This window comes from Grus americana, chromosome 16 (genome assembly GCF_028858705.1).
Source record: "Grus americana isolate bGruAme1 chromosome 16, bGruAme1.mat, whole genome shotgun sequence".
Lineage (NCBI taxonomy): Eukaryota > Metazoa > Chordata > Aves > Gruiformes > Gruidae > Grus > Grus americana.
The window spans coordinates 13,286,707-13,311,915 of record NC_072867.1 but is presented as its reverse complement, the minus strand read 5'-3'; the positions used below and the strand labels follow the sequence as shown (position 1 = coordinate 13,311,915).

The window sequence follows — 25,209 nt, the reverse complement described above, 5'->3', positions numbered from 1 at the left end:
TTCGGAAATCTGCAATATTTTAATCAAAACCTACTAAGGCCATTGCTACTTTCATGATTGCACATAGCTTCCTCCATCTCAACAGCACAAATATCTTTGTTAAACGCTCAAGGAGAGGGTCAAGCTTCTGCCTGCTCCCTTCTTGTGTGCAGGCAGCATGGGCAGAGCAACGCGATGGCCTCCCAGCACAGACGGCGCGCGGCCAAAGAGCTGACCCTGGATGGCTGAGCGGGCAGCAGGGACAACTGTCAGGAGCAGAGTGACAGGTCAGATGTCCCATCGAGTTTTTGGCAAGGCTTATCTCAGTCACCTAAAGCAAGGCTAAGTAAAAGGGCTCTGGACTGGAATAGCTGGAGCGCAAGGTCATGGCACAGAATTAGGGCTTTACAAGTCACCACTTTTGAAGTAAAGGCTGGAGCAGCCCCAGGTGGGCTCCAGGCACCCTGGGAAGTCTTTAGGAGAGACATCACTGAAGTGACAGCACCCAGAATTGATTTGCGGTGTAGTCCAGTCACATCAAGTGGCAATAAAACTGTGAGTAGCTTCAGGACAGCAAGCCCCATTGGCATGAGATGAACAGTGGCTTTTAAAAAGATCACTAAATCCCACCAGTGCTACATATACAAACCTCATTTATTTTAAAGGCTCCTATTGAAGTGCCTGTTATTCCTAGCAACAGGCAGTTTTAAATTGCAAAATAACTTCTCGGATCAGCCAGCGACTGTCTTCATTCCTGCTGGCCCATGGGGAGAGAGGGGCCATGGCAAACGCCGGCCCCTTGGGGACAAGGGCTCTGGAGCACTGTATTTCGGGTGTCTGGATGAGGTCCCCTGTGCACGGGAGTGCCGGTGCAGCAGTGCTGTCCCGTGGCTTTCCCACGGTGTGCTGGGTCTCTGCTGAGTTGCCCAGGATGACTTCACCTTCCAGAGACCTCTGGGGATCCAAAGCAGGTCTCGCCCCCAGCACTGACGTGTCCTGGTGGGAAACGTGCTGGGGATGGCGGCTCAGGCTTCGGCGTCGTCCTGGCTCAGCGTGCCAGCGTCGTGTAGGAGTGGCGTTGTCTCGGAGGGAGGGGGGGGGTGGCTCTGCGTTGCAGGGTGGCGTGGGCTCTTCTCGGCGGTGGTTCTCTGAAGAGGAGAGGACAGCGGTTACAGCCAAGCACTCGGTGGTGGCACTGTGGTCAGAGCTTACAGTGCGCACATCTCACCACACCCCCACTTGGGACACGCGTGCCCCAAACCTCTTGGACTTTCACATGGCCAAGAACCATTTTCTGAAGGCTTCCTAAATGGAAAATTTTTGCATCCCCTCCCCTAACAAAATGAAGTTATTCCCATTCCTGCCCACCGATCCTTGTAACACCCCCCAACGCCCAGCCTAAAGAGCTGTGTCACCAAGTGGAGGAGTTACGGGACAAAGTCAGCAAGCTGCACAGCATCAGAGAAGATGAAAGGGAGATGGACAGGGTCTTCTCAGGGACACAACAGCTTGAAGACCCCCAGATCCCAGCTGCATAGACACAGACAGCACCCATCCCTGCTGTAATGGTAAGTGAAGCCTCTGGGGAAGGTGAAAGATAGAAGCTGGTGCCTTCTGGTACCAAGAGGAAGGCTTACAACTACAAAATTGGTTCACCACCCTCAAAGCTGACGAGGAGCCAGATATGCTTTTTCAAGCAAAGCATGCGGGCCCCCTGACCCCAAATCATGCAAGACACCCAGGAGGAAGCAGCAAGTGACAGCAGTAGGTCACTCCTTGCTGCTAGGGGCAGAGGCACCCATCTGTCATCTAGAGACATTTGCTGCTTGCTGGGGACCTGGATCCAGGGTGTTGTGGAGGGACTGCGAGGCTTATCTAACCCTTTGACTATTACCCACTGCTGCTTCTGCATGGCCACCAATGATGCCACCAGAGTGGAAAGTATCAGAAGTGACTACAGAGCTCAGGTGAGGGGGAGATAGGGCAAAAAAGCTGGTTGATATTCAAGGATCACCTCCTCCAAGCTCAAGAGTGGTCCATCCCAACAAGCAATCCAAGTCAGGCAAAAATGCCAGGAGTCCTGCATGGATGAACAAGGAGGTCCTGGCCAATCTCAAATGCAAAAAGGAAGCATACAGAAGGTGGAAGTAGGGACAGGTAAATTGGCAGGAATACAGAGGCACTCTCCCAGCATGCAGGGATGAAGTTAGGAAAGCCAAAGCCCAGCTGGAATTGAATCTGGCCAGAGATGTCAGAGACAAGAACAGCTTCTATAAGTACACAGGTGACAAAAGGAAGGCTAGAGGACATGCAGGCCAGTTGCAGGGGACCCCAGAGACCAGAGGAAAGTCTGCAGCAAGGAAAACATACCCTTGGTGGAAGAGGATGAGATCAGAGAATACATGAGCAAACTATTCATACATAAATCCATGGACCCTGATGGGATGTACCCATAAGTGCCGAGGGAGCTGGCTCATGTCATTGCCATGCCACTCCCCATAATCTTTGAACAATCATGACAATTGGGAGAGGTGCCCAAAGACCATAGGAAAGCAAGTGTCACACCCATCTTGAAGTTCAAGGAGGACGACCCAGGGAACTACAGGCCAGTCAGCCTCCCTTCAATCCTTGGGAAGGTGACCAAGCAGCTAATCCTAGGAACCATTTCCAGGCACATGAAGGACAAGAAAGTCATCAGCACAGCTTCACCAACCTGATACACTTCTATGAAGAAATGAATGGCTTGGTAGATGAGGGGAGAGAGCAGTGGATATTGTCTACCTGGACTTCAGTGACTTTCAACACTGTCTCCCATAAGATCCTCACAGAGAAGCTGTGAAGTATGGGCTGCATGAGCAGACAGCGAGGGGGAGTGAAAACTGGCTGAACAGCCAGGCCCAGAGCGTCACGATCAGTGGCATGAAGTCTAGTTGGAGGCCAGTAACCAGCAGCATACACCAAGGGTCAATACTGGGTCCAGTCCTGTTTAACATCTTTATTAACGATCTGCAAGTTTGCTGATGACACAAAACTGAGGGTCATGATGCCCTCCAGAGGGACCTCAACAGGCTGGAGAAATGGGCTGGCAGGAACCTCAGGAGGTTCAAGAGGAGGATGTGCAAAGTCTTGCAGCTGAGGAAGAACAACCCCATGCACCAGTACATGCTAAGGATCACGCAACTCTTAAGCAGCTTGGCAGAGAAGGACTTGAGGGGTCTTGGTGGACACCAAATTGAACATCAGCAAGCAGCATGTGTGTATAATGAAGGTAGCTAACTGTGTCCTGGGCTGCATTAGGAGCACTGCCAGCAGGCCGAGGGAGGTGATCCTTCCCCTCTTCTCACCATTGGTGAGGCCACACATGGAGTACTGTGCCCAGTTCTGGGCTTCCCAGAACAAGAAAAATGGAGCTTCTAGAAAGGGCCACTACAATGATTAAGGGACTGGAGCATCTCGTATGTGAGCAAAGGCCAAGAGAGCTGGGACTGTTTAGCCTAGAGAAGAGAAGGCTCCAGGGAATCTTACCAATGTATACAAGTATCTGAAGGGAAGGTATAAATACAGAGCTGGACTCTTCTCAGTGGTGTCCAGGGGACAGGAAGAGAGCCAACAGGCATGAACTTAATACAGGAGATTCCATCTGAACATTAAGAAACACTTTTTTTTTTTTTTTTTTTACTCTGAAAACTGTAAAAACTGGAACAGGTTGCCCAGAGAGGTTGGGGAATCTCCATCCTTGGAGATATAAGAGACAGCTGGACATGGTCCTGGGCAAACGGCTCTAGGTGACCCTGCTTGAGCAGGGGGGATGGACTAGATTACTTCCAGAGGTCCCTTCCAACCTCAATGATTCAGTGATTTTGTGATCCTGTAATATAAACCCAAATGTTTTATACATCAGAAATTCCCTTTCCGTCGAGGCTCCCTGCATGCAGGAGGGGAGCGACACCCACCAGCTGACTACCTCTGTTACCCCCATGAGCTTTTACCCATTTAAAAAAAAAAAACTTACCTCTGGATCTCAACCACTTGGAGGGGGAGGAAAGTTGAGAAAAGTGTTCCCTCACCACCAACCCTACTTTTCACCTGCTGATAATATTGGGGCTGCAGATCAGGTACACCAGGAGAAACAATAAAAGCACGTGCTTGCAGCCTGGTTAGGTGTGAGTATTAAAACATCTAAATTGCCCTGAACAAAGCCATGAGACGACATCATCATATCAAAGCTTGCCAAGAGGGCATGTCCGGTAGATGTGGAGATTAAACATTTCCATTTGATTGGTTTTAAGTAAAGCTTAATCAAATCAGGATGAGAGAAAAGTGTGTTACCTTAACGGGGTACCCACCTACAGTCTGGCTTCTCGCAACACCATCCCCTTAACCAGAGGCAGCTTTTTGGCAGAGGTGGCCTGGTTGGCCTTATTACTGTCTGAGTTCTTTTTATTGCTACTCCCAAATAAAGAGCATTTTTCCTAGAAGACAATCAGGCTAGTTTATGGTGCACTTGGACATGAATTCCACGATGGTTCCAATTTTAGGAGGAGATTTTAAAAATCACCGTTTAACTAGAATCTAGTTATTAATAAAGATTTCAAAAATTTAGGTTCAACTAAACCCTAGTTAAGATTTCGGTCAATGCCAAGCCAGTTTTGGAATGGTCTGTTTGCCTTTTAAATGCGTCACCACGCAGGCTTTAGGCCACATTAGCCGAGCGCGACAATGCCGCATGTGGGCATGTTTTACGCCTGTACAGATTTACACGTTTCTCAGAAGTGCAGGTCAAACAGATGCATTTCAGACCGGCCCTGCTATACACTAGACTAAGATTTAAGTGTTTCACAGTACCTCATCTGGACTGGGGTTAGAGCACACTGCTCCCTCCAGAAGCCAGAGGCGCACAAGGTACTCCAGGAAGGAGTTGGGTTCAGAAGACCTTCACACTGGCAGACACGTGAAGGTGTGGACAATGCCCCGCTCAGTGTCCCCTCTGACATCGCCTGTGACTTCAAGAGGGAGGACTGCGCGCGATTAAGCAATCATCGCTAGATCAGCAACACTTCAATCAAATGAGGAACGCACCTTGGCTGCAAATTGCTGTCTTCCAGTTTACAAGCTCTTATCTAGTCATTAGGCAGAGACTTTCATGTGCTGTTGCACAGCTACCTTAGAGATTTATAAGGTCATTGAGGCTTTTTAATCACTTTCCACGTAGTCAGGCATTTCCTGCAGTTGATTTTTCGTTCTGGCACTTCACGACACTTTTGGCTGAGCAGCCAAACGCAGCTGGCTTACGCCTGGCTTTGGGATATTTCACAAGCACATATGCAGTTGACCTGAGTGAATTTAAAATCCAGCTTTTCTTCCTGACCCCTTCTGGCACAGTTAAGGCTCTTTGATACCAGGAACGAAGACTAGCACAAAGCAGGGTGAGAAAATGCCAGCCCAGGGCTGCACAAGGTTTTAGAAATAGCTGCCCAGCAAATACTGACATTTTTCAGATACGCTGGCGCTAGGCAGCAGAGCTAAGTTCTGCGTTTGCTGAAGGAGAGAGGTTCGGCACACAAAGCCCGACCATCTCAGGAGCGCAGCAAGGTTTAAGACTGAGCCCTCGGCCCTAGCATCGCTCCCACCCTGCAGGGAAGCGCATGGAGGAACAAGGGGATTTGGGATCATGCGTTTAAGTCAATTAAGCAGTTGTAGGCTTGGTTAAAATCCAATTATGTGATACTCTGAGAACCCTGGTGCTATTTGAAGTGGGTTTGCATTAGCGTTTCAGTAAGGGCAGTTACAGGAGGTTGAGCAAAGCGGCCCCTCGCACGTGCTCTCCCCACAGTCCACTCATCCTAAGCATTGCCTTTTTACCCCCACAAGTAGCCTCTTCCACAGCTTTGGAGCCAGCTCAAGCCGTTTGACTGTAGCGCAAAACTAAATAAGCTTGCTTTGATATACGTTAGGGAGCTAGATCTCTACTTCAAGAGCTAAAGCTTTTACAGAGCTCAGTGTTATCAGATGAACGTTTTGGAGCTGGAGCCACAGATCTCCGTCAAGTGTTTTAGCTGTTTTATATTCTGTCCTTAGAGCTCAGGCCAGACGTGCACCAGCCAGGCACCCTCACTGCCCTGCCCATCGTGGGACGACTTCTACCCAGCTGCCAGCTCCCTGCAGCCTTCAAAGGTCTTTGCTTCTCAGTAAGCCCAGATCCTCAAAGGCCCAGAGGGTTTAACTTCCAGAGCTACCTGGAGTAGTTTACAGGGAAACAAGTGAATTTCAGGGGAAAAAAAAAAAAAAACAACAGGTCCAGTCTGGGTTGAGAAGCAGCCACAGTGTCTGTGTCCCTTCTGCAAGAACACAGCAACCGCATTTCATCTGTGAACAAGCTGCACTCAAGTAGCTACATCCCCCTGAGAAGGCTCTGTTCCGATTAGAAACCTGTTGGGACCCTGCAGGGATGCACAGATTTCTGCAACAGCACAGACCTCCTGCTTTCCGTGGAGGCTGGGTCGATGAGCTAGGCTTACTCTCATTAGCTGGATGAGCTGAGAAATGCCTCCTCCTACAGGAACCCGCTTCCATCACTGTTGTGCACCGATATGGCCTTTTATGTTATCTATTTGCAGCCCAGTTTCTAGATGGCTGAGGAAGTCCTGCTACATGCTGGCACCTGGCACCGTTAGGACACCATGGCATCAGCCAATGTTTCCTCAGGAGCGTTAGATTGTCAGCCCAATCTACATCATCTGATTAAGTTTGATTTGACTAACAGCATTTCCCATTAGACATCTGCAAGTTCTTACCTGACTTGTTGCCATGAGTACGGCTGCTGAGATAATGAGCGGGACGCTCAGCCCAAGGAAGATATACTGCAAGTAGTCCAGCACGGACGGGATCAGCACCAGGTTGGTGTAAAACTGCTTTAGGACTGAGCCTTCGATGGATCCACTCTGCTCAAATAAAATTTAAAAAAAAAAAAAAAAAAAAAAAAAAAAAAGAGTTGTTAGCAGCATTTCCCTCTCATCCAGGGCTGAGAAAGACCAGCTGCGCAACTCCTCTCCCACCACAAATTAGGGAATTTATGCAAGATTCAGTCAGGCTAGAAGCTTTTATTCAATAGTTGGAGTCAGGGGGCCATGCACGCAGCTGGAGACCACTCTCCCTCACCCGCATTAGCACGGGGATGCCGGCAGCTCTGTTCTGGGCTCTGTTTAACCCCACATCTAGGACAGAGCCAGAGGTTTAACCAAGTATAGTGCAGGGTTTGTTCGGCTCAGCGGGATTAACAACATAGCCGAGGATTGCAAAGCCTTCTGTTGGTGCTTAATTAGTCTGGCTGGCTTAACGGTTACTCCAAAGTGGAGTTTCCCCAGCCCTGGGCGATGGGGACACAGCTTCCCCCCTCCTGCAGGAGAGGCTCTGTGGAATCAGGTGGAGGAAGGCAGCTCACCTCTGCAAACCACAGCAGCGGCAGGACCACTGGCTTAATCTTCCCTGTTTGACTGGGGGGAAGAAAAAAAAAATAATAAATACACACACTTAGATTTCTGGTTGATCAGGCTACAATTACTGTCTTATTTCTTCCTAAAGGCATGGGTCTGAGACCGATAGTGGCTGGGAAACCAGTGTAAGGAGGCAGCAATTCCTGCTGCTTCAGTGAGCTGCTCGCCCCTGGAGGGACCGGGTCCAGCTCGGGCCTTTCGTGCAAGAGCAGAGCGTACACTTCCGTTCATACTCAACTGCCTGATGAGAGCCGTAAGCGCCAGCCCAAATCTGGGCTCCAGGGACGTGAACTCAGGGAACTGCAATGCTAAACTCCACGCAGCTCCAAGATATCCATCACCTGCATGGTACTACAGGGTGGTGCAGCCAAGTTCACAGCATCGGGGCTGTCTGCTGGCGTACGAATCGAGCCAAGACAGCAAGTCCACACTCCCACCCTTGTGGGTATTTAACATCAGGCACCACCCAACTGTTACAGAGCTCTTCTGTTTGCTTTCATATAGAGCTGAAAGCATCTTTTTGGACACAGACTTCGACTGTCAACCTTGTGGACAGAGCATGTTTTGCCTCTCCAGGTTGGATGTAACACCTTCTGAGCAGCAGCACAGAGCAGGTGAACCGCTCCTGTGCCTCGCCAGGAGGAACAGTCCACGGGCCGTGCAGGAACACTGCAGGAGCCAAGCAAACAGGCAGCCACACACTGTACGGCTAAAGGATGGCAGTTTGAGGTCACTGCAATAGCTGACATCCCACCACATGAGCTAGCTGGCTTCTGCAACTGTGACAACTGGTTATGTAAAAACTGCTTCATCTTTGGGGAGAGCAAACTCTGCAGCGACCCCAGCATCAGCAGCACTCCCTGCCTGAGAAAGGCAGATGGCCATTTCTAGAAGGTGACTACTTACATTATACCAGACACCTGCTTTAAGTACAGGTTCAGCTGGAGCTTGATGGAGCAATTCATGGGGATGCCCGTCATCTGCATAGGAAGAGACCAACCGGTTCATCAGTACAGCCAACATTTGTCTGGAGAGCTTTGCAGAAGAGCAGCCCCTTGCTTTCCATCACAGCTACTTTGGGTGCCAACTTCCAGAGCAATGGATCGGATCATCCAGAGATCCACTGCAGTCAGCACACACAAGACCAGGAGTGTGGCTGTAGTTTCCACCAAAGCACAAGCATCAGTCAACCAGGCACCAGTTCCCAGGCTCTGGGGATGACTGCTCACAGAGGGACAGCACCGTCCCCATGAGTTTGCAGTCTATCCCCTTCACTTGGACGCTCACCAGCCGGTGAGATTGTTGGACGCAGCAGCGTCCAGAAGGGAGCACCTCCCTTGGGGAGGTCTGAAGGCACAAAGCTAACCTGAGCAGACAGGGCTGCTGCAGAAGGCGGCAGCGCACATTCACCTGGCAGACAGCATGAACCAGGGAGGTGCTGTGTGACCCGGGGCTTCTGGGACTGAACCTAGACAAGTTCAAATTACCAAGTAGCGTATGCAACCTGTAGGTGACTCCCTAGGCAAGGTCTTTTAATAGCAACTTCAGTGTTTTTGGAAGCCTGATGAGCCTCTTCTGTGTTCATCCTACCAGCAGCAGGATGATACAAACAATTCATGCGCACAGCAAAGGACAAAACATTTCTCATAACTAGGAACCAACAGCCACTGTCCAGCAACACCCCAAGACCATGACAACACCACACTTCAAAGTTGGTCTTGTTGACATCCATTAAGGCATTGGTTTCTCATGACACTGCAGTTTTGTAACACATTAAGGGCAGAGAGTGTTTGTTGGAATGCCCCTGTTTGTACTCAGCAGGCTGCAGCTAGATAAGAATATAGTTAATTGTGCTGTTATCAGTAGATGTTTGATACTGTAATAAACTTAATTAGATTTCCATAACTGTGATAAGAAAAGCAGAGAGAACCCAATTCCTAGATGAGAATATTCCTAGAATAGCTTACCTTATCTCAAGAGAGGGACTGGTTTCTTGCTTGAGCAAACATCACTGAATGTTTGCAAGATCTGACCACATGCAACATGGGCCATGGGTGGAAGATCCCCAAGTCCCCTCCCCATCAGCAGCTGGGATAATGATGGCTTGGGACGCCCCACCTCATCACCAGTGGAGGGGTGACTTCACCCTTATGCCATAGATATGCGAGAAGTGTAACACGGCCACAGTTCGGTGCTAAAGCAGCCAGTTAGATAGGCAAGTTGAGAGACTGGAAGAAGCCAGCCCAGAAATGGTGGTGACAGCTTCAGCTACAGTGTGGTCTTCAGACTTTGCCAGTCCGCTCTCGTGGCAATATGTGTTTGGAGATTTGGGGCGTACCTGGGCTGCTGCTAGGTACACCTCCTGGTGTTATAGACCTGAGTCAGTGGAAAGAACTTGACTGTGCTTATCGAAACTAATTATAAGCATAATTGTTCTGCAATTCTTTAGAAGCCAGGCTAATTACTCAATTAGTTTATGGCTTTGACATTTTTATCTGCACATGTCCTCGCCAGTCTTTGCACTATGGAACCAGCTCAAATCAGTGCCACGAGAGCAGAGCGAGGCCACCACTCAGCCGGTGGCAGACTCCCTCCCTCAGCCCGGCTGGACCCCCGGGGCGACACAAGACTCATCTGCGGGGTGAGGACCCCCCGGGCTCACCCACCGGGTGCACGTCGAGGAAGAGCGCGTGATGGTCCTTGCTGGGGTGGAGGCCTTCAACGGCGTTCACCAGGGCTGGGTCCGCATTGTAGAAGTGAGGATGGGAAATGAACATCGGTGCATCTGGATGAGCACAAAGACACTTTAAGCTCATCCAAACCCATCTGAGACTTTTTTTTGATGTTTTCAAGCCATTGCAGCACTTGTTCTGAACAGGCTTTTATACTTTTCTCCTCCCAACCAGAAAGCTCTTTCTCTTCCCTCCCTGCAGCTTATTCCGTTGCTCTGGGAGGGATAAGACCCAGTGTTTAAGCCACCCTCTCCCCACCACGCACCACACGATGCCATGGTAACTCGCTGTACCCAGACACAGGCTAGGACACCAAGTCTGAATTCTCACTCTTGTGTGACCTGCACTCAGAGTCCAAAGTTAACATTTAATTTGGCAGTTACACGTCCTGCCTCTTCCTACCCTTGCTCCCCTGCCTGCTCCCTCCCCAGCCCGGGGGACGCAGCGCTCCCACCCTATCCTTGGGCATTCCCACAAACACCAGGCTGTCGCAGGGCCGCGGACCAAGGGGACTTCGCGCACGAGGATTTTCCCTCCCTCCCTCCTTGCTGAGATGCCTGCAGGACTGCAAGCAAGAATGCCGTGCACGCAGGCCCCGGCGGTACCTTTTAGCACTCCGGCAGACAGCAGAACCGAATTCGCAGACAGCCAAGCCCGTACGACATCCGTAGTTTAATATTGGTACGGCAGGGAGAGCCCAGGGAGGAAAGCACTTACTCAGCCTACAGGTACTGACGTTCAGGATGCCGGACTGCATGCAGGGGCAGAAGCCTTCGTTGGGCGGATAGTCCGTGCCATTGGCAAAGAGAGTTTTTGGTGCCACGAAGCGATAGGTGGGCACACCCTTGAACTTTCCAGACCGCTCATACACCAGTGTCATGGATCTGCAAGGGTTTCAGTGGAGAAGGATCAGGGTTAGCCAACAGGTTCCCAGCCCAGAACCAGGCTCTTATCTTCGCTGGATAAGATGCGGTTGAAACATAACTTAGACTTTGAGATCAAGATAAACACTCGGAGCAGCGCTCTGGATGGGGAATGAGTATTTAAGCCATTTGCTTTCCATGTTTTAAGCACAGATAAAGGGCTGGTCAGGACTAGTTATGGAGAGAAACCGCAGGCTTAAGTCTGTTTGCAGTATCTAGATGAGATTTGTTTAAAGGCATGTAGTAATCCCCAGGGCCGCCCTCCAAGAGATAATACCCTCTTTGTGCAAACCTCGGCTCTGAGGTAGAAGTGCTCTGTCACAGGGGATGGACACCAGCTAAATCTCTTTTGCAGCACAACTCCAGCATATAGGCTGTCAGGGGAGAGGAAAATTCTATCTTATGAGCTACATTATGCAGCAAGATTCTTTTCTCGATACAACAGGCTAGTGATGCTAGGCGGCATTATTGCTACCAGCTGGCCAGGACACGTGCAAGCATCCAGGAGGGAAGTTTGCTTCCTTCACACGTGTTCCTTCGAGCGAGGCTCGCAGGGATGCAGACAGCCGTGGTGAGCCAAGGGGGATGCTTCTTCGCACAGCTGCCTTCTGACACCGGGAACAACGATGGAGGATTCAGGGCATGTTCAGCAGTTACATGCATGTCTCTTGGCTGCACTCACCTTCCAGCAAGGAGGCAGAGGCTGCTGCAGCACATCAGCAGCATAAAGCCTTGCTTAGCTTGCAGGGACACCCGGGCAGTTGCGTCTCAGCATCAGCTGCACTTAATGTGCAAGCAGCACAGGAGATGAGCCATCCCACGCCTTCCCTGCCCACCGCTGCCTGCCCTGCAGCAAGGCAGGTATGCTCTTAGTCTATCAACTGTTCCTGACTCCTTCCTAGCCAGCTGGGCTAGCAGAGAGGCAGAGATTTGGGAGAACAGGCAGCGCTGCCTGGTGAAGAGGCAGGGCCACTTCCTCCACAGCACTGTCCCGCGGGAACCTCCCACACCAGCAACAAACCAAGCTTGGTTTCCTCCACTTTATGCCTTGCCTGGAATCATGCTTTGTTCCCTACAAGATTTCTGTAGTTTTACAGAAACTGGTATGTGTATTTAAACTTTGATTACCGGGAAACTTCCCTGTAAGTCCTTGGCTCCAGGTCATTTTGGTATTTGCTGATGTCCCTTGCGTACAGGAATTCCTGCACTAATACTTGGCTCAGCTGACTTTGCTGAAGAGGTCATTGTTCTCTATTCAGCATGAGCACTTGCTTGTTTTGCAGCACTATCTACAAAGCTTGAATGAACATTATCTGCCCCAAGCTGGGGACCATGTTTTGTGCCACCGCCTGCCTCCTGGCCTCCCCTCCTTCCAGCCCGGGGCAGTTTCCACCCAGGCAGGCTCTGCAGGGTACTTTAACCCCTGCGTGATCAGCGAAGCTCAGCATGTCTTAGACGGGACAGACATAACAGCAGTGCATGAACTAGGCAGCAAAAAAAAGAAAAAAAAGCAGCAGCCTGGAAACAGTGGCACAAGCCCCCCCAGCCCCCACCATCGCTTCTGCAAGCATTTAGTCAGCTGAAATAGTTCCGCAAATGGTTATAGCTGCATTTCCTTATGACAACTTTTACTTCTCCCTCTCGTCTCCAACATCTTATCCAGACTGGTTATTTTCTACTGATTCAACATGGACAAGTTAGACTTCTCCAATGATCTGGAAGGTATTTATGAATACCACAAGATGCTGCTAATTAGACAACTACGCTGTTTGCAACGCTCAGATACGGCAACACTGAACTGCAGCTGAACTTCAACTACAGAAACTCGCCCCGAGCCCTCTGTGTCACTGCACAGGGACTCTGTGTGCACAGGACGAGCGTTGCATCCCCTCCCACCTGCACAGGGACAAGCTGGCAGCTGTGTCTCACCTGCAGGCATCAGGGCTGTAGAACTCCAACGAGGTTGGGGACATGAACGGTGGCCACATCTCCCCTGCGGTCCCGTTGATCATGTTGCACTCGTCGCTCCGCCAGTAGTTCACCTGCAGGACAGATGTAGAGAGAAGAGCTCAGAACGACGAGCTTGTTGAGGAGTTGGCTTCCACCCCTGCATGGGACATCCACCACTCTACACTGCTCCCATAGGAGCTTGAGATAGCGACACTGAAGAGCTTCAAGGTCTTTCCCATTCAAAGATCTGCCCGATTAATGGAAAAACAGGACAAGATCCCCCTGTCCTGACTGCTCCCGCAGTGGGTGATCTGTAGATTCAGTTGATTTTAGTTAGCAGTGCAATTCCACAAGGGAAGAATAAGCATCTCTAACAAGGACATTTAAATAACACCTTAACACAGGCCACAGGAACCTGGGACTTCAACCATTAGAAGCAGCCAGCTCCATCAGCATTTCAGGGGAGTCCAAGTGACACTGATAAGCCGAACTTAATGCTTCATGACAAGACTTGTCATATGGCTGCCTTCTGGCCATCTGCTAGAACAGAAGTTGCAGCAGTTGAAGTCCCACAGAAATTTGCCTTCAAACCTATGACCCGGAGATACAACAGCACCGAGAGCTTTCAGTTTATCTTGCCTTAGATCAGGCATTGCTCCCATATTAGAGGTTTGCTGCCTGACACTTACCTTCTTTAGTCCATTCCATGAATCCACTATGTGAACTCTACTGATGTTCTTCATGCCCGTGTTCACCGTGAACAGTCCTGAATCAGAGTTGTTAAACTGCAGAGAGAAGAAACTAACTTTTAATCCATTACACGCAGCAAGACTGCAATATGTTAATGACTTTGCGTGCTTCGTCAGCTCTACGGCTGCTTCACACTGGAAGCTACTGAACTTTTACTTGTGTCAGTTGTCAGCGACAGCTTCCAACACATGCATTTCTGCTGGAGGGGAGAATTAAGGCAGCCTTACACAACCACCACCAGCTACACACGGCTGCTCCAAACAGTTTGCGTTGGGGGTAGCCCAGACGCTCAATCCTAAGACCAACATTGCTCTGATTGTAGTGTTCCCAAGCAACAGTTTATTTACCTCCATAAATAAGCCAAATTTCCCCTTGAAAGGGATCAGGCCAGGAACAAGTGCATTTATTGCGTCTATAAGAGGGTCTTCATACCCCCACATGATCTCCCCCACCGTCCGGTTCATGAATGCCTCCTGTTTCAGGCCAGCCAGGGCTCCACTCAGTAAAAGCTTCACAAAGGTTGGCAGGTTTTCCACCATTACAGCCGCTCCCTGGGAAAAAAAACCAAACAAACCTCTGAGATGAGAGCTCCATCTTTACCAAAGAAGCAGCAATGCATCTCTGGTGCTCAACAAAGTCCTTCTGCTGCACTGATCTATAGCCCTGGAGAAATCCATTGGACAAACTGAGGTTCACCATTTATCAAAGCAGTTGAGGGCTCACAGGCTTCATTTCCCCAGAGGACACTCAGACCAGGTTGCAGACTTCAGCCCAGCCACTTTGCCAACCCCTCTGCTTTTGGAAGGATAATAGCCCAACATAACAACCAACACCCAGAAAGCAGAAAACTGCTTTTTATAAGCTTAACCACCTCATGGCTTGATTAGCCTTAAGCCCTACAAGAAAGTAAGCTTCGAGCCAGCATTGGGCATCATCGCCCTCCCTGCAAGCTCAGAAGTTGGTACCCAACCAGGGAGCAAGTTCTTACCATCATCAAAATGTTTGGCACAACGATGTACTCTTCTTCGCTGCCGTTGGACAAGTGCGGCTGGAAGAAGAGTTTCCGGTACTCCAGGAAGGAGACGGTGTCATTGTCATGGAACGTGATATTCGTTTTATACCTGAACTCTCTGCAAAGAGAAAGGAGAGATCATGGGAACCTTCCCCCACGCAGTGCCCCTGCGATGCCTGTGGAGCAAGGATGGGCTGCACAGGCGTGGGCTTGCTTCTGAAGAACAGAGGAGGGAGACTGAACCCCAGCAAGAAGCCATGGGACAGCAGGGGAGGCAGCACGCCCGGGAACAGGCGGTGTCGACCTCACACCCTGACCAGGGTTAGGGTCTAGCAGGAGGAGATGGAAGCCTGGGAGTGAGGTAACCCTGACAGATGGGATTCCACAGCAACTTGCAGACACCAAGTGTTTCTTCCCAGCTGACAAGAAGTCTGAGACGAAAGCATAAATCCCCCTGTCACTTCACCTACAGCGGTTGAAAAGCCCAGCCCTATCAGAGACACGCCCAGATAAGCGGACCTACACCAACCCACACGCCAAAACAACCTGCAAAACAGGAGAGGACCAAACAAGATGGCACAAGCCCCACCAACAAGCCCACACTGATTTGCCCCAGAGCTCCCTGCTGGCTCCCAGGTTCAGGACAGCTCAACCCTCCACGCAGCATCATGGCTCTCCTGCTCCTCAGGCTTCAAGCCATACCACCTCCTGCACACGGCCCAGCACCACTCCGCTCCATGCCACGGGGCAGCCCAGTCTCATGGGTACTGCCACGCTCCACAGTAGCATGAGGTTGTCCCCAACATCACAAGCCTGTTACCACTCCTGAGGGAACAACCCACCGGCAAAACCAAAGTTCTTTATTGTGGAGCCTCTGTTTTATGGCCCACATTAGGGAAGGGCACTAATCTTGCTCAGCAGGAACACAAGGACACTAATAAGCTTTGCCCCTTTGTTTATTCTTATTTCCAGTAAGTGAAGGCTTTTCCCCAAGCCAAGCGGCAGTGGTCACAACATACAGGATCCACATGGTCTTATGGTGTGACCTGGCAAGCCCAGGGGAAACAAGGGCATATACGTTCTGCCAGGTTTCCCCCCAGCACTACTCAAACAGCTTTGGATTAAACCAGTAATCTTCCCACATGAGCTTGCTTAGACTGCTGACCTGACTTTGCCTACACGCGTAGGCACTAATGTGTTGAATATCACTATTTATGGGTAAGTTCACACACTCAACATCACTTCACATTTCAGGTCCAGAGAAGCCTCTGGGGCTTCAGCCACCATCCTCAGCCACACAGCACATAGACCCAGCCCCGCTTTAGGTGGGCCTGAGTAAGTTTTAGTGCTCCATACTGGTTCTCATAACCAGAGCATTCACATTAGGCAGCTTCTGGGTCTCATGTTAGATAAGAGGTCTTAAGCCAATCCATGAAGTTTGATATTGAGGTGACTCCAGCTCTGGAAGTGGACTCTTAAATGCACAAAGATGGAACAAGTCCACTCTGAAGATGGGGGTTGCCCACCACCACACCAACACCCCTCATGCCTGTGTTTGGAACATATCAGCCCAGGCCTGGCTGCCCAACAAATCCCAGCACGGGACTGAGCTCCACAACTCTGTGAAGCACAGACCAGCCTTACCACCCCAGCAGCCAGAGGTCCTACTTGTGGTTTTCACAAGATCAGAACAATTACAGCACATCTGGGTCGCTTTAAAACCTTAAGCTGCTGGACTCAACACCAAGTATGCTAACGCCGTGCCCTCCTGGCAGAGGAGTCAGCCAGAAGCCTGGCAGGCAGCACGGTGGCCGGGCTTACGCCTAGCTGGACCACAAGTGGTACCTGACCTGTAAACAAAGGGTCCACGCTCGTTCAGCACTGGCTTTGCTCCCTGGAGGACTTCCTTGGGGTTCAGCACTTCGAAGAAGTGCACTGACATGTAGAAAGGAACAGGAATGTCTTTCCACATGCTGAAGGAGATGCTGCTGGGGTCGATCCTGACATTCTGCAAGGATAAAAAAAAAAAAAAAAAAAAAAAAAAAAGAGTAAGGAGACACAACTCTTGGGCTCGGCAGCTGCAGCTAAGCACATCCATCCTCGGCTCCACGTCAGGCCCAGCCGAAGGCAGCAGTTCCAGCAGGGGTTCTCCAGAGGATCCAGGCGCGTTATGCAGACTGAAACCAAACCAGATCTAAACCAGGAACTCTTATGTATGCAGAAGCATCAAGTTCATGCCACAGGATGTCTGTAGCCTTATTTATTCAGGCTCAACTCTCCAGATCCTACCCACAGGATTGTGGAGCTGTTTTGATGTGCTGGAGGCTTGCTCTGCGCTAGACAAGCCAGCACTGAATTATTCACAGCTCTGCGTGTTTGACTTGTCTGGCACAAACAACCCTGTCCCGAAGGCCCCCGCTCGCCTGCCAGGTTTGGCAGCTCCACGCAGCCAGAAGCAGGCAAGGGTTGGGAGGGGTAATGCTCATCTGTACAACTGTTTGGGTACCAGCGGGGAGGGCCCGCTAAATTCCCAAAAAGCAGATAGAGAACTGGGATGGCGACCCAGCTGTGTCCCAAGAGCACCATGCAGGACACCTTTGCTTCATCTCAGCTGCCATCCTGTGGTGACTCATAGTTGGTCATAAGGCAGGTCAAAGGCAATGAATGCATAATCCTGGTTTCCATATCACTGTCCTGTTTGCTGGGAAGTGCCTGCAGGAGCCCAAACGTTACTTAAGCCCTCACCAGCTCCCAGTGCAGGAGCTGGCATCTGGCCTCATCTGGCTCCACTCCTCCCTGCCTCCCGGGGGCTGCCTTATGGACAAGAGCCTGTTCCTTCCTGAGCATTTATTTTGGGTGTGTTCCACCATAATCTTTGCTTCCACTGCAAGCACAAGCCCTTGCCATGGTTAAGTAACCCAGATCACTTATGGAAGCGGGTTTGATCCGCTAATTGGTGGAGGCACATAGGCATTATCCCGCTGCAGCTCAGCGGCACACAACGGCTCTCCTGCCCTGGAGCAGCTCGATCTGACTGTGCACGTATTTGCTCAGGGATTTCATGGAAAAGAAGCAGTCAGAGGACAAGAGAAACTCAGATTTTATTTAGCCTGCTTTATAATCCCTACTCCTGAGTGTCCAGTAGAGTCTCAATCTGCTTTCCTTTACTCGCTTATTCTGTCTTGCACTCCCTGGATCCCTCATGGCATATGCATTTATTTATATAATATGTACACAGTCAGATGGAGCTGCAGCCCAGCTCCCTTCCTCAGCCCTCTCCCATCTGGGCACAGCAGCTCTAGGTATTCCACAGATGCTGCTAAACAAGATCTTCTTAACAGGGTAGCCTTAGAATTAAGCTACTTGTAGGTCAAAACAAACATGGTCATATGTCTGAAATAAAAATAGAGTATTTTTCACTTAGATGGGTTACAAAGTGTCACTGAGATGTTTGACCCCTCCAGACCACACTGATCTCTGTTTCAGAGGAAGTGAAAGGAACTGGCTACTGCTCATCTCCTCCAGACAGGACCAGAGGAGCAGCAGCTCCATCCACAGTGCCCAAATCCCGCTTCTCCAGGAGGGAGGCTTCAGCCACCCTACTCAGTAAAACCGAGAGTTGAGGTTTCCTCTTCAGCTTGAGAGGAGGTCATGTTGTGCACAAGCACAACCTCAGTGTCAGACCTCATCCTCCACATCCTCTTCTCACCACCATCCTCATCGCCCTGCTGTAACAGCAGGGACAGTGCTGTCGGTCTTCTCCCAGCTTTCAGGCTGGATGGCACAAGAGGTCCCAGGTGGAGCAGAAACCCTAAGTGGCAGATGGATGAGTCGATGCAGTCTCGCTGTGTTAAAGCTCATCTCTTAGGCAGGCCTGTGGCACTCCAGGTGCTTCCAGAAAAGCAATGTCCCCAGGTTTTGCAGGGCCGATGCCACAGGCAGCCTGGCTGCCAGGACAGCTGCCAATGCAGATTCAGTCTCTGCAAATGGAGCAGGAGATGGGCTCAAGTTCCCTGTTTCTACTGGGTGTTCCCCCACAGACTTTACTCAAAGATATCCTCAAAACTACCACCTCTCTGCAACTTTTCCATCAGCATACACCATCTTGACAGAGCTCAGGAAGCCCAGATAGGCAAACCAACCTTCACCTGCCCAACCCCAGCCCCTTTTACCCACACCACTCCAAAGACCAACCCAGGAGCTTCAGTAAGGCTCCAGATATTTCTCACCACCCCAGACACCATCACTCAGTTTTTTTTTTTTTCCATTTCATATGTAAAGCCTCATAAGAGCTCAGGACCGTTTTGGGTCATGCTGGAAATATGGAGACCAAGGGCTTGAGAGAAAGGGAAGAAAACCAAGGGTTGGTCTTTTCCTCATCTTCTGTTCTCACTGCAAGTTATCAGCATTTAGCTAATCAGGCAGAAAGAATCAGGATTAGCTAGAAAGAGGGCAGAAAGGGTTTTGCACCAAAAACATCACTCCTGTTCTGCAGGGGCCATTCAGTTTTTTATTTGCAGGTACCAGCTCTTGATGTCCACGAAACTGGACAGAGATGGACTTTTACTGCCTAAGCCACAGGACTGTCTGGCTTTGCCCAGCCAGCAGCGCTTCCAGAGGACACATTGAAGTAGAAGTTCCTTTTTGGCAGAGACTTTGTGGCACACATAGCCACAGCCATCAGCTATGGGCTGCTTATTCACCTCTTTCATCATGAAGGGCATTTCCAGGTACTGACCTGGGTAGGTGCAAGCTTGAAGAAATGCCCGGGCAGGGGACACATCTCCTTTGGGCAGGGAAAAAAAGGTTTGACTAAATGTGGGAATGAGCCAATTGGTTCGTTACAGCAGGATAACCGATGTCCTGGCAGCAAGGACAGGAGCACTGGTTCCCAAGATTACACAGCATTTACTGAACAGACCAAGAACTCATCCACAGCCCCACATCTTAACCATGGGGGACAAACTCCCTTCCTGATAAGACAGGTCTTCAGAGAGGCAGCTCTTCAGGTTTTTGATCTAGGATGAGAGGATGACTTGGAGGTTGCTCCGTGCATGAGGCTCCTCCAGAGCACTCCTGCACATCATCTGTCCCATTTCCAGTTCGGAAAGCACCTCACCAGGGTACATCTGAGCCTGGTAACCTGTACACGCATTTACAAAAGCGGTGCTGCAGGTAAAGGCAGTAGGGACTGGAGGAGGGGCTGGTGCTCGGGCAACGCTCAGCCCAGCACCACCAGCACCGTCACGCCAGCCAACCCCAGCTACGCAAAAAGCCTTTGCTAATCAGGGATGAGACCCCGTTCAGCCCAGGCACGTTTGCTGTAACCAAGGACGGAATATCCCAAGCCCCGGTTTGCCTGCGCTAAGGCTGCGAGGCTGCTCCGAGCTGCAGCAGCGGCACCGGAGCAGAGACCCTTCGGCGCTCAGCTGCCTCGCACCGCTCTGCATTACGCTATACAAGCAAAACAAGCCCACGCACCAGCCCTGGCTGCGCACCGGCCCCACACCAAGCCCCCAGCCTTCCCCCCCCCAAAAAAAACCCCAACAAACAAACCCCGGCCCCACTGACCTTGACAACCTGCTCCTTGACGATGACGGGCCCCACCAGCAGCAGGCAGACCCCCAGGAGGGCGCAGAGCACCCCTGCCAGCCCCAGCCCCACCGACACGCTGCGCCGGGCCGCGGCCATGGCCGCAGAGCAGAGCCCGGAGCCCGCAGCCGCCGCCGCTTTATGCCCCCGCGGCACGGCCCGGCCCGGCCCGGCGCGGCGGAGGGGGCGTGGCCGGGGGCGGGGTCACGCATAAACCACGCCCAGTCGCCCAGCGCACCCGGGGACCTATGGAAAACGGACCCGCGGGTGTATGCATCAATATAAACCCACATCCTGACAGAGAAATATATTTAGATAAACATATTTAAGAGTGTGTGTGTATACGCATACGTACGCACATATACGGCAGGCAGCCCGCAGTTCGTGAGCCAAGGATCAACCCCAGGCTCTCCCCGAGAAAAAAAATCATCCCTCAGCTCTTAACCCGCCCCTGGTTTTCCAAGGAATTGGGTCTTTTGTGTATCCTGTGCATCTAAAGCGGCCCTGAATAAAAGCCTGGTGGAGGCTCATTCCTAAAAGTGTCTAGAAATCAGCAGAAAAGAAAAAAAATGAAGAGTCTGGTTTGTGACAGCCTATTCTAAAATAATTATACGCATCATCCCGCTGTCCAAACTGTAAATTGATCCGAGCTAAAGGGTCTAGAAAGTGCAGTGCATCTACCTGCAAAATGCTGTCTCCGTGACACGACGTCTGTGGGGAGACACAAGCCCACAGCTCCCACCCGGGCAGAGGCCAGGACAGCAGGGGACTCAACTCTTGCCATGGCCTTCACCTTGGTGGAACACTTGCATTTGTGTCTTTAGGCTTAACAATGTCTTTTTTCATTCTAGACCTTTTTCCTCGCTTGTTGCCTGTGTTTAATTGCTGGAGCAATTAATACGTCTCTGTTTAACACCAGCCGGGTCTCTGCAGTGGAGGCAGCTGCGGGCCGTACCCCGTTTTCCCAGCAGCGATGCTATCAGACCCAGCACAAAGCACGTGCTGCGTTTTCCTTTCCTTTAAAACATTTCGCTAGAAAGAAACCCTGTGAAAGGAGTTTTCCTTCAAAAAACAACAAACCCAAGTAACAGTCAGGAGACACCCCGAGGCACTGTGGGACAACGCAAACTCGGTGAAGTTGTCTGAAGAGACAGCAAGTACTTTCATGGTTAGAACAAAAGACATCCTTAACGTTTAGGAAATGTTTTACTGTTTTCATCAAATGTTGCTGTTCTGCTGTTTATCGTACCCGAGCTGTGGTCTCTGCTCTGCCACCCTTAACAACCCTTTGAAGTTCATCGAATCCAGCAGTCACCTGCAGAGATCAGCACTTGGGCTTAGCTTAGAGACCACGGCACAGGTTTCTCCTCCGAGCTCTCCACTTTGCCTGGTTGCAGCAGTTTCTTGGAGCACACGCCAGGCTGTTACATATTTGTATGGCATTGTTGTTTTTAAGTACAGCATTGTAGGGGTGTTTTTTCACAGGCGTTTAAAATAAAATAATTTCTTAAAACAGTGCTGCAGTCAGTCATGTAGGCTTCGGGCATTCATTGAGCATCCTCATGTGCTCCTGCAGCTCTTCCCCCTCAGCGATCAAGCTGTCTTCAAACCAGAACTGCCTGCAGTTTTTTCCAGCTTGCTTCATTTATCATCAGATTTCCAAGGGAAAGCTTCCCAGGCATGTAGAGAAAGGAGCTACGAAAACGTAACCAGGCTGCAGCTGCTTCCTTTTTACCCAGGAGCAGCTCCCTTCACCCCAGAAGCCCCCCGAGCTGGATCAGACACCACACTTACAGAGCCCCATCACGGCATACCCAACCCTGCAGAAGGGCTGCTCCATTTTCAATTGCCGCAAAAATTCAAGCAATTCGGAGGCCAGAAAAACATACAATCTCAAGCTTTATTGCTCATTTTTCTAGAGGGTTCAGTTCCATCAGTTCCAGAGTACATAAATGGAGGAAGGGTCCTCCCTCTGCCCTGAGGGCACTGTACCAGCACCACCCATGAAGCTCCCACCCAGCCCAGCACCTACCACCATCCCAAGGAGCCCCCCGGGGACACACCTGGAACCCCAAGATGACACACACCCCACCTCTTACCTGGCACGGGTTTTAGCTCAGTGGCATCAAAAGCTTCCTCCAATTCAGCACAGATCTTCATTATCCAAACATGTTCCTCGCAGGCCCCAAGGCACTAAAAGCACCTTCCACCTCTCTCGGTAATTAGCAATCTGCTTTACCAGTCAAATCCTGCTACCCCACCCTTCTCCTGAATGGTGTAAGATCACTTCAGCCCCCACCACATCCCCTTCCAAAGACAGGTCCCACTCCAGCTCATCAGGGACACTGGTCAGCCCTGTCTCCAGTTCCCCCTCCCCAGCACAGCGTGGTTAACTACCAGTGAGCTCCTACATTCAGCCACCTCCACTTCACAATGAAGTACTTCAGTGGAGACTTCCCTTAGCTAGTGTTCTTACGGCACATGGGAACTACTCCCCAGTGTTTGCTTTAGCTCATTAATACTGTAGTATTTCCACTTAGTGAAAGCTAGAATGAAAGTACACTCCAAAATACAGAAGCTAGTATGTCTGAAGTTTGCTTAATGTGCTTAAGCTTTTAAAAAAACAAAGTCTGCCCCACAACTGGATGATGCAAGACTTGACACTAGCCACACTTCTCCAGCCCCAGGTCTGAGGGCTGCAGGGTCAACAGTTACACTCTACACCTGCCCAGCATGGCCACCTGAGCCTCAGAGCAGGCTACTGGCCTTGGATGAACCCACAGGGGCAGGACCAGCAATTACTGGGCACAGCAGTTATCAAACCTCCCAGCTCAGAAACAATTGCAGTTTCATGTTACATATGCATGCTTATACAACCTAACAGCTGCATAACATCTGCAGACTGGCACCGAACTTCAGCTAGTTATGAGAACACTTATACAACCTCAGGAAAACCAGAGCTAAAGGATTAGTAACACGTAAGCCTTGCGTAAGGCAGTTTTGCAATACCTCTGTATGGGAAAGCTATGTAATTATAGTTTATTAGCGAAATTGGTTAACGGCATAACAGTTGTTCACATAACTTGAGACATAAACTTCTGTGGATGCAACAGCTTTATTGGAATGAACAAGTGCAGAGGAACTTTTACATGGAAGCAAGCAACAACCAGCCAGTTCAGTTACCACCCCTCAGGCGCAGCACCAAGTGCAGAGTGGATTCCTTCTGGATGTTGTAGTCGGACAGGGTGCGCCCATCTTCCAGCTGCTTGCCAGCGAAGATCAACCTCTGCTGATCGGGGGGAATGCCTTCCTTGTCCTGGATCTTGGCCTTGACATTCTCGATGGTGTCACTGGGCTCAACCTCCAGGGTGATGGTCTTGCCTGTCAGGGTCTTCACAAAGATCTGCATGCCACCTCTCAGACGCAGCACAAGATGCAGAGTAGACTCCTTCTGGATGTTGTAGTCGGACAGGGTGCGCCCATCTTCCAGCTGCTTGCCAGCAAAGATCAGCCTCTGCTGATCGGGGGGAATGCCTTCCTTGTCCTGGATCTTGGCCTTGACATTCTCGATGGTGTCACTGGGCTCAACCTCCAGGGTGATGGTCTTGCCTGTCAGGGTCTTCACAAAGATCTGCATGCCACCTCTCAGACGCAGCACAAGATGCAGAGTAGACTCCTTCTGGATGTTGTAGTCGGACAGGGTGCGCCCATCTTCCAGCTGCTTGCCAGCAAAGATCAGCCTCTGCTGATCGGGGGGAATGCCTTCCTTGTCCTGGATCTTGGCCTTGACATTCTCGATGGTGTCACTGGGCTCGACTTCCAGAGTGATGGTCTTGCCTGTCAAGGTCTTCACAAAGATCTGCATGCCACCTCTCAGGCGCAGCACCAAGTGCAGAGTGGATTCCTTCTGGATGTTGTAGTCGGACAGGGTGCGCCCATCTTCCAGCTGCTTGCCAGCGAAGATCAACCTCTGCTGATCGGGGGGAATGCCTTCCTTGTCCTGGATCTTGGCCTTGACATTCTCGATGGTGTCACTGGGCTCAACCTCCAAGGTGATGGTCTTGCCTGTCAGGGTCTTCACAAAGATCTGCATTTTTCTCTGGAAGAAGAGAAATCACTGTCATTACTTCTCCCCTTCCTTACCACGGGAAGCTGCAGCAAGGCCCTCCCCCCTCCCCGGGGCACACACCGCTGGGCTCCCGCTCCTTGGGAGGAGCCTGCCGCCGCGCCACGCCCTGTGACATCACAGCAGAGGAACAACCCACATGCCCGAGAGAGGCGGAGCCACCCGCCCCCTTGCCCTTCCCGCCCAAAGCGCGCGCCGGCCACCATCTTGAGGTGCCGCTGCGCGTGCGCAGCCGCCATTTTCCCGGTGGCTTGCCGCACCCCCCTCTCCTGCCCATCTCCGCCACCGGCTAGCGGTGCTGCCGCTAAGGGAAAGGGGAACGTCGCGGCCCGCGCCCCCCCGCAGCCCGCCATCTCCTCAGCCACATCCCCTTCCCCCCTCAGCACACACATATCTCCCACCCGGCCAGCTAGCACGAATCTAAGCCCTGCCACCACCACCACAACAACAAGCGGCGCTACCCTCCGCTTTACTCGCAGAAATACAGCGAAACCGAGAAACAGCGCACTCACCACAGGGCTCGCAAGCCAAGCCGACAGCACAACAACTCCAAGTTTTACACAGCTGTAACTGCGCCACACATTCCCCTCCCGCCCCTTATATAGCTTCTTTTGCCCCGCCCCCGCGGCTCAGATCACTCCGCCAGGCACTA

At 51.0% G+C, this 25,209-nt stretch overlaps 2 protein-coding genes across 3 annotated transcripts; both read right to left on the bottom strand.

Moving 5' to 3' along the window:
- SCARB1 (scavenger receptor class B member 1) lies at window positions 1–20,600 on the bottom strand. 2 transcript variants are annotated; one of them, XM_054844631.1, is made up of 12 exons: window positions 20,411–20,600; window positions 16,690–16,847; window positions 14,816–14,957; window positions 14,175–14,378; window positions 13,767–13,862; window positions 13,057–13,169; window positions 10,922–11,088; window positions 10,139–10,257; window positions 8,379–8,452; window positions 7,421–7,472; window positions 6,774–6,920; window positions 1–1,127 (listed from the first exon to the last, which is right to left on the bottom strand). In XM_054844631.1, exons 1-12 carry the CDS (start codon window positions 20,528–20,530, stop codon window positions 1,005–1,007), a joined length of 1,515 nt encoding a protein of 504 aa, XP_054700606.1. In that variant the 5' UTR covers window positions 20,531–20,600; the 3' UTR covers window positions 1–1,004. The 2 variants fall into 2 exon arrangements, with proteins under 2 accessions (XP_054700606.1, XP_054700607.1); XM_054844632.1 differs by lacking the exon at window positions 1–1,127 and adding an exon at window positions 4,306–4,451.
- Window positions 20,601–23,527: 2,927 nt separating this feature from the next.
- On the bottom strand, window positions 23,528–25,206 carry UBC (ubiquitin C). The gene is made up of 2 exons (XM_054843840.1): window positions 25,070–25,206; window positions 23,528–24,530 (listed from the first exon to the last, which is right to left on the bottom strand). The coding sequence occupies exon 2, from the start codon at window positions 24,522–24,524 to the stop codon at window positions 23,607–23,609; it is 918 nt and encodes a 305-aa protein (XP_054699815.1). The 5' UTR covers window positions 24,525–24,530; window positions 25,070–25,206; the 3' UTR covers window positions 23,528–23,606.
- Window positions 25,207–25,209: the final 3 nt, after the last annotated feature.